At 40.5% G+C, this 9789-nt stretch overlaps 1 protein-coding gene across 4 annotated transcripts in view; it reads right to left on the bottom strand.

Moving 5' to 3' along the window:
• SHC4 (SHC adaptor protein 4) overlaps positions 1 to 9789 on the bottom strand; it is a 66796-nt gene that overhangs the window by 9818 nt on the left and 47189 nt on the right. For all 4 annotated transcript variants that reach the window (XM_025210496.1, XM_006029035.3, XM_025210497.1 and 1 more), the window contains 2 exons: positions 5515 to 5566; positions 2786 to 2912 (listed from right to left, as the gene is read on the bottom strand). In XM_025210496.1, coding sequence (XP_025066281.1) covers positions 2786 to 2912; positions 5515 to 5566 — 179 coding nt within the window. The remainder of the gene's footprint in view (positions 1 to 2785; positions 2913 to 5514; positions 5567 to 9789) is intronic.

Genomic DNA, 9789 nt, shown 5'->3' with positions numbered 1-9789 from the left:
CAGGAATGTAGAGACCTCTCCTTGACACCAGAAATGTGTTACACTAAGAGGAGAACATCAGCACCATGATTTCATGCATCCACAGTGTAGAATCTGAGCTCATTTCTTTTTGCTTCTTATCTTGTCTTTATAAATCCAGAGGAGAGAGTAGCGTGTGGGACTTAAAAGGAACATCGCGCGGCATTTGGGCGGCAGTTAGACAGGCCTGGAATTGCTTTAGGAAATTAAATATAGCTACAAAAATGCAGTTTTCCACAGTGGAATTCAGTTTATTATAATCAAATCACAGTATCTGTTCTTTTTCAGCTTGAACAAACACTAGGGGCTTGTCTACACTGCCTCTGTGGTGAGCCCAGATCATTGCTAAGAAGAACATCCTGCCTACCTGTTCCAACTCCCTACATCCTAGGTCCCAGAACTGGAGTGAAGGAAGCACTGTAGAGAGGTGCTGAGTATGTACCCAAAGCTGCTCATAAGCTCTCTGTCTTGGGTATGTATATTGGCATGTGCTCAGTACCACTCTAACTGGCTGCATTGCCTCACTTCTGGGCTTTGGTGTGTGGAGAGGGAGCCAGGGGCAAAGTATGCCTCTCAGCCATGATCAGAATGGAGGCAGTGTAGAAATGTCCTCAGTACCACTGACAGTGCACAATATGCTCCCGAATGTCTTGATCTACAATAAAATTACAGCAGTTGAAATATTCCACTGGTACTTGGCCAGAGCAGAAGGTGTCTCCTGTACTGTCTCCACTCCTGAAATATAACCTCATCTCAAATCTCACTTCTCTATTTAACAAGAATATAATTAGATAAAAGGCCACAAGCAGGAAAGAGATAAAGTTCAAGTACTTGATTACGTGATACACAGCTCAAGGATTTGATTATGTGCTTCACAACGGGTGACTCATTCACACAGCAATATCCAAGTCTCCTGTCTGGGGACTCTTCTCTGAGCCTGGCTAGCTAATTTAATAAGGCTTTCCCACTTCTAATTTCTGTGATTTACCTTTAATGTAGCACAATTTCACAGGAACGGGCCTCTCTATAGTTATTATTTCCTGGTTGGTATTAAAATTTGGAGGGTGAAAAACACTTTATACAGGAAACAAAAATGTAATTAAAGTGCTGAGATGGTTATTTAATATGTATATTGTTAAGATGCTTAAAGGCCGTGACAAGGTTAGGGTTGTTTTGTGCTAAGTGTAGTAGGTATGCAAAGACAATCCCTGTCCTTGGTGGGCTGGGTTGGGAACAAGGGAGGCAAGTTAAGAAAAATACTAGCATGCAGGCAATTCTCCACCATTCAGTAACAGTCACCACCACTCACCACCTGCCTAATGCCCACCATCTTGCAGAGGTAAACTTTGAAGAAGGACATGAAGGAAAAAAAGTTACTTGGTTTCATGGATTTAAACTATTAGTTTTCCTCATTTGTGAAGAGCTGTGTGGGTGATGGAGGCTGGCAGAGCAAAGATACGGATGAACCTTGTATTAAGGCAGTAAAGATAGGAGTAAGCAGGGGCTGAACCATGGAGAAGAATGTTGTGCTTGATGCAGTGATGGAGAGGGAGTCAATGGAAGGATGTCCATGTGGGGCAATATACTCAGAGCAAGGAGTCAAGAAGATCATCTTCACAGCTGCATTTTGAACAGCTTGGATGGGGCAAGGTTACAGACCCAGAGAGGCAGGGATTGTTGTAGTTTCAAAGCAACAGCTGCAGATCTCTGTGTACATGCTCTGCACATCAGCATTTGGAGTGGCAGATGTGTTTCAGGTGTATTTATTGCAATATGTGAGGCTGATCTTGGAATTTTGGGCCCCTGTCAGGCAGGATCAGTGAAGACGAACAATTGCTTTTCTTCCCCCTATCTGCTTTCCACACCTGTACCAAACATAAACTTGGCATGGCTGAGGACATGGCTCAGTGCATACAAACAAATCTATACAGCAGAAATTGCTCATTTTGCTTCTTTTGCCCTCATTTGATAACATTCACTCAATTAACATGCATAATCTAAGGGAATTTTAAGGATGCAAGTATATGGCATACACAATAGGAAATCAATGGGAAATGCACTAGAACAGGGTTGTCAAATGTACGGCCCCTGGGCCAGATCTGGCTGGTGGAATCATTCCATTTGCCTTGCTGGGCTACTGGCAGGCCACTGGAAGTTGTGGGGTGGTGCACCTAAGGGGAGAGGCCTGCCACAGAATCTGGTGCCCTTGAGCCCCGCTGGACATGGTGATTGGCAACAGCAGGGTGAGCAAGGGCTGACACAGCCCCAGTTACCTTCAGTTACTTCAACCATCTCCACTGCCATAGGTCCATCTCCTCAGCCACCAGCCCCACTGCCACCTCATGCTGAAGCCTCCACCACCATGTGCCCTGTGCCAGAGCTAGAGATGCCACTGTAGCAAGGGGCATGTAGTTGCAGCAGCAGCAGCTTCTGCTGTAGCACAGGGCACACAGCAGGAGCTGCCAGCGCTGCATGTTCTGGGTCAAAGTCAGAGCTGCCACTACTACATGCCCTGGGCTGAATCCAGCCTGCAAGGAGCCACGCGGTCCAGATCCAGCCTGTGGTGCAAGGTAAGTTTGACACCCCTGCACTAGAATAAGTAGAGGTTGGTCCATAGCTTTTTAAAATAAAGTCAGCATGTGGCTGCCAAAAAATGGCACGCACAGTGCATCTTATTTAGAGATCAGTGCACATACCACAGAATTATCCCAAACATTACAAACAGTAGAAAAGGCAGACTTGAATTATTAGAAAACACGATACTGACCTTTCATTGGAAGTAACCAAACTAGAAGGGTTCTTCAAGTATTGCTTGAACCGGAGCTCAAAAGCCTGTCCTATGGTGTTTATCACATCCTGTGCCATTCCATTGGGACATTCCAATATGTGACAGGCTACAAGGGCAAGTAACAATGTTTTTTAAAAACAAAGGAAGGTGTTTATATACTAAAATACTGCAAGAATATGCTTTATATCTACATATCTGGAGATGAAACATGGGAGAATATATTGAAGTAACCTGATGACCCTGTATCGATGTAGATTTTAGATGGTAAGAAACCACCTTGGATGCATTCTAAATGCAATATAATATTTATTTTTTAAAGATAAATCTCAAACTGTCTTAATATTTTCTGCTTCATCTTTTTCTACCTGTTCTCTTCTCTCTTTTCCTCTGTGTATAAAGAGTGAGCTGATCAAAATAGCTCAGTTTCCATTTAAGCACCAAAATAAGTGATCAGATTTACTAAAGATCTCAGCCCATCCTTTGGAGAATCTGGATCTCAGGCGGGAGGTCCATAAATAGGATCTAAAATCTTATGCAAACAGGCCCCGTTTAGCAGTGCCATGCACTTAAAGTTTGACCTTGGACTCTTTAAAAAAATCTGTTAAAATATCAGACTAAGCAACCAGCTACTCTTTCACAGATTAGCCATTAGGTGGCACTTTTAGATCATTCTGGCTAGTTTAGTATGATACACTCTATACCAAGAACTGTAGAAACTTGATTACACCATCTGCTAACACCCTCAGGCAAGTCTCAATCTAGAGACTACTTTTCCAAATGGTAGGATAATTTGACCAGTGCAATAAAAACATGGGTAACATATAAATTAATTGGCAGGCAATGCTAAAGTTACAGAATTTCTAGGTTAATACTGAATGCTACCAAAACCATCAGTTAATACAAATTTGAAATTACTTAGTTATATCATCTATCAAAATACAGAATGATGGATAAATAGGGCTAAAAGGGATTTCAGAAAGTCATCTAGGCCAATGCACTACTCAAGGCTGGAACATCCCTGTCTGAACCATCCCCAACAAATCTTTTATAAATGGTCTCTCTGCAAAAGGATGGCTGCAGGGATATCAAAGATATTAACTAGTCTTTACCAGAAATCATACCAATTCTTTAGTTATACAAGACATCTCAGCAGTGAGCGAGTCTGTGGGCTGATCACATCAACTTCAGGGCAATAAACAGTGATAAGACACAGAACTTTCTGCACTGCTATAATCACAGATCCTTGTCACTAGGTACAGGGGTTTTATCAGTGGGATGCCAGCTGCCAAAGGGGACCATGATCTCACACACCAAAGTCTCACATTCTGTCTGCTAAAGGACTAAGAAGCAACTGAAATGCTGCCTGATTTGCAGAAAAAACAAACATCATGTCTTGTATCACTTTCTGCTACTGTAAAGCTGTGAGCTATTGGTGCATGTTTGAGTTAGTGTTTAGCTTGTTGTACCATTAAAATAGGGATGTTCCCAAATTTACCTTATGTGACTTGATATTTACTGGGCGTGTCTACAAGTGTCAATTTACTACACAATAACCGAAATTACTGCACAGTACGGGTGCATGGCTACATGTGCACACCTGTACTACACAGTAAATATGGTGACTTATGCCAACTCGAGCATAAGTTTGATCATCATGCAGGTATCAAATTTACATCCGATCAGTTACTGTGCAGTTATTCACATGTAGACATCTTACAGTAACATTGTGTGTATAGACTGACTTGGGACTAACTTTAGTCCCAAGTCAGTCCACACACAGAGTTAATGCATTTTAATGCCTACATGTGTAGACACTGGCTTATTCTTGCTTACTGTGCAGTAACTTACTGAACAGTAAATTTAAGCCGCATAAATACATGTGTCAATACACCCACTGTGTGTGGTGTTTCTTAAATAAAGAATTCGGAGAGGTTACAACCATGGTCTCTGGAGCTGAGGAAACTGACATTTAAACAGGCTGATGGAACGAAAGGGAATTCTGCTGAGGGTATGGACACACACACACACACACACACACGCCCGTTTGGAACTGTTTCAACAGGAGAATGTTTCAAAAGAGCAGCAACTGTTACTTTCTAATTGTTACATGTGGAGAAGAGGGGAGTGATACAAACATAGCAAATCTGTTTCAGTTTTAACACTGGATGATTAAAGTTGGAACAATTCTGCTACATTATTATCATTCATGGTTTATTGTCATTCCTGGTTTATAATCCACCTGTAACAATTAGTAAGTATGTAACAGCTGCTGCCCTTTCAAAACAGCTTCACATACACGTGTCCATATCCTGAATTCCATTGTTGTGTCTTAGAAATATTATATATTGCAAGATGCATTCATCAGAATTTTTTCTTATCCTTGAAACTGTAACTGGAGCTATCAGTCTAGCTGGGGACTTGGGAAGTGCTTAGATGTGGGTGTCTTCTCCTGGATAGGGTCTGAGATTTAACAGAAGTCAAATCATGCCTAAGGATTCTCATATTGTTGCATAAAAAACAGGGTGGTTAAGGCTGCAATTTAGGTGTTATCACTACACCAACTGCCCTACTGTGGAATTATACAACACTGAAATAAACAAGACATCACTGTGTCCAAAATCATAATACATATTAAACTGTGATTTCTTAGTACAGGTAAAATTATGATACAAAAATATAGAATTTAATCTGGAAATTGTTTTCCATACCTCTCTGATTAACAGGATCTTTAGCTACATATGCAACATAGTCTGTTGTGTCCTAAAAGAAAGCCAAAGATTTTTTTAAATGAGCAGGATAATGAAAATTATTAACATAATACTGTAACTGAACATAGAAAGATATACTCGGGCAATCTCACCAGCTTTACAGTTTTAAAGAAGGATCACTAAAATGGATAAGGAAAGAGACTTTCCTTATGAAAGAAGATTAAGGGAGCTTTGCTCCCTTTAGTTTAACAAAACAGAGATGAAGCAGAGGTACAAATATTCTGCGGAAAGTGACTAGAATAATAACTATTGTGGTGGGCAGTAATATCCCTCTGGATCTATTGATTTTCTCTTGAGTGCCCCGGGAAAAGATGGTTACTTTGATCAGAATTAAAAGCTAATATTCTTGTGTTTAGCTGCTAGATTATGTGTTGCTCACATGTCAAAGGACTCGCATGCCTTCCCCCCAACCCCCGCCAATTGAAACTGTGGTATGTTAAAATATAGGACATCCTGGTGATGGAGAAGCTGTTTCAAAAGGTTAGATTACTGGAAAAGAGGTAAAAGGATGATAGGTACTGGCATTTCTTGACTTCTGCAGAGTATAAAAATTCACCAGCTAATGAACCAGAGTCTCTAGCTAGATTTTTTGAATATTAATGAATATTGCTGAATGTAAATTTACATCTATAATCATTACATTGATAAGCAGAGAGAGGTAGTTAGCCCTGTTATTCTGAAGTCAGGAAGAAGGCAGGGTAGAGATGCACATTATAAAATAACTGAATCAGACATGCATAAACTTTTGTAAAACACTTCTTGCTCACGGAAGCTTATGAATCTCTGATTCAGTTAGTCTATAACAGTGGTTCTCAACTACTCTTCTCCACCCTTAAGGATGCTGCAATGCTGCAGTGACAAGGTAAAACTGCCTTGTGTGCAGGGCTCTGGCATCTGCACATTCCTGGTGCTTTAGTCCTGCTGCTTTAGGGCTTTCTTATAAGCCTAAAGCAGGCAGATCTGGCTCAGACTATAGCCCATCCTGGTCCACCTCCCCCCACGCTCCTCTTGGAAACAGAGGCACATGGGACAGTTTTACCAATGCACCTCTGTTTCCTGGAGGAGATGGCAGGACCGGGAGAGGCCAGAGTAGGAAAGGATTCAGCTGTCTACTTTTGGGTTATAAGAGAGCTCTAATATAGGAGGAGCATGTGTATATGCCACAGGCTTTCCCAGGCTGGCTGTGCAGCAGGCACACAGGGCAGTTTTACGTGGAGGTACCATCACCAGGTTGAGAAGCACTAAGGTAAACCAAGGCAGCACCAACAGTGGTTCTCAGCCCAGGCTACCCCCACATTTAAAAAGTGGTGGAGACATGCCCTGACTCTAAAAGAGGTTGAGAACCACTGATTTACAAGGTATATCTATCTCCCGCCTTCTGCCACAATATTTATAGTAGAGGTAACAATTCATAGGAGCTGTTGTATACTATTTGCTTTCTAAAGCAGTAATAACTTCAACCTCATACAATTCTTGTATATTCTTCCTGGGTTGAAGTTTCATTTCTATAATTAGTAGAATAAAAAAAAAAAATCAATAAAAAAGCCAGAGACTGAGAAGACATGATCAACATTTACAAGCACATTCATGGGGCACACATTAAGGAAAGAAAAGAGAAGAACAAAACTGGTGCAAGATCAAATAGCTGCAAACCTGCTATGGATAAATTTACTTTGGAAATTAAAAGACTTTTAACTATCAGAGGAGTGAAGTTTTGGAATGGTTTTCCAAGCAAAGTTGGAAGGAACCTGAATTACTTTAAGACCGAATTAGACACGTTTCTGGAAAGAATGGTATGATATGTTCTGGCTCTATAATCAGTGTATAAGATATGTGGAACTGTGTATTTAAAAGCCCCATGGATTATAGAGGTAATTCTCTGTAGTATGTAAGGTATCTGGTAATGCCATGCTTCAAGGCTTTTGCAGGTTCCTGGTTCAGACCAGGGAAGCTACGGACATCTTGGGATTTCTTTGTCTTTTTCTGAAGCATTTGGATGTTGGCTACAATTAAGGCTCAGGGTTTCTGACAGTGAAGCAATGATGCTCATCCTGGTAGTTAAGAAAACCCAGAGGTTCCTGTCTAAAGGGTCTTGCTTTCCTGCTCAAGGGAAAAAATTCACCAGCCAAAGAACTAGTCTTAGGCCTGCTCCACTGTAATGGGAGTTAGTTAGCTCACCCATCTATATCAATGTCAATAGATTTCAAGAGCAGAATTCAAAATAGCCCTCCAAAATGCTGCAGCAGGTAGATCAGAGTTTTGCCCAATTGGCAATTGTTGGAATATTTTTAAGGAGCAACAAAATATGATATTCAAAGGGGTGAACTCTGATCTCAGTTATACCACAAGGTACGTTCTGGTTGACTCCATTGAAATCAAGTGGATTTATTCTTGTTTCATGCTGATGTCATCCAGAGCAAACTGCAGCCCACAGTTTAAACTGCTTCAGATTAAGTCACGAATAACAAATAATAATTTTTGCCACTAAATCTAGAATGTGAACTCAAATAGCAAAAATAAAATATGTAGTGACTTTGCCAATGCAAAAGAGCCACTTGATAATTTTGTGTTACAGTAAGGATGGTGATGTAATGAATAACATTATTTTAATAATTAATGATGCATTTTGTTATCTTGGATCTGTAAGATGGGGTGGGGAAAAGGCAATCTGCAGCCTAGAGGCATGGCTCTCTAGAGGGAAGATGCAATCAACTGGCAGGAAATGAAAGCCCCCATTTGCAATGCCCGCAAGAGCAATCATTTAATAATCCACAATGAATCATGCAAGAAGTAGAGCTTAGGGTCAGCAACATTTCTCCTAGATGTTTTATTTTTTTATAAAAGCACCTAAAATTAATGCTGAAGCAAAGGGAGCCAACATTTTCTTATATACATTATGAACTCAATTTTCTTTGCTTTCTTTCTTGAATTTTTTTAAGTATCAAAAAAAATAATAAACTAGAAAAATAGCAGATGTTTCAATTGTAGCTTTGCAATGTTGACATATATACATAAAAGATACCACTCACCACTAAAATGAGGTCACCTTTGGGGTAGAATACAGCAGTTATTTAACACAGCTAAATAAAACTATGTAGTGTTTAGAAAATCTCATCCTGCAAACTGTTGAGCTCAGTGCTAAGCACTTTGTAAAACTGGGCTTTGGGTTGGGAAGTGAAGATTATTATATTGAAGTTGTAAGAAGAATTTAGATTGTAATCACTCAAATGGAAACTTGTCCACCAAGATTCCCATCACTTATTGTTATGTAAAGTATAATTTGATCTTTAGTGACCAGGGGTGGTCAAGAACTCCTTTTTTTTTAAATCTCATCCAAATGGCACAATGCCTGTCAACCGTAGTGGGACATTTCTTCTGTTGTGACTAAGAGGTAAGAGTGTCGCATACCAAACCATCCCTACCACTTCCTACAGCACATACTGTTGGTGTTCCTTGGAGGTCCAAGTAGTAACCAAGCCCGTCTCTGCTTAGCCTGAGAGAACAGATGGGAATATACTAACAAGATGGCTGCATGTTCAAAAATAAAGGCAATAAGGCAATGGGCCGTGCATCTAATTTGCTGGATAGAGCACTGAAAAGGCATCCCTGTATTTTCAAAACTGAAAGGGGAAACTGTATTTAGAAATCCAAAACTGATAACAGTTTAACTCCTGAGAGAAGTAAGAGATGGGATAAAGTTACTTTTTTAAGAGATAGGAAAACTGAATGCACCTTCATGTAAATCAATAATCTTAATAATAAAAATAAATCTCAAATTGGGAATCAGAACCCTAATCAGGAATATTGGAATAACTTAATATTATTCCACGGGTGCTTCCATCTGACTCAGCAACTATGTAGCCCCAAGGGCCAGGATCGCCCAAGCACAATTCACCCTGGCCACATTCCCTCCAACCACAGACAGACACTTACATGAATGGGACCAAGGACAGATCACAAAGCTAGTTATGTTGGCTTTACACAACTCAAGGACTCCTATACAAGAGAGACAAGCTGACCGCTTGAGGCAGGTTCCTGTCTCCTCTGCTCTGCTCAGTTCTCAGAGGCAAAAGAGACAGAGCAGTCAGAGTTCAGTGACACCTGAAATTCCAGTTTACACTTGCATGGCATTGAGGAGACAGGCCAGGGTCTTGTATTTGCCCTATTTCTTAAGACAAGAACAAAGGGTTGGTCAAGGAAACCGACAGGCAACAA

The sequence above is a fragment of the Alligator sinensis genome, unplaced genomic scaffold, assembly GCF_000455745.1.
Source record: "Alligator sinensis unplaced genomic scaffold, ASM45574v1 scaffold814_1, whole genome shotgun sequence".
In the NCBI taxonomy this organism is placed as follows: Eukaryota; Metazoa; Chordata; order Crocodylia; family Alligatoridae; genus Alligator; species Alligator sinensis.
Note: the sequence above shows the minus strand (reverse complement) of the source record. Positions and strands in the feature narration are given on the sequence as shown.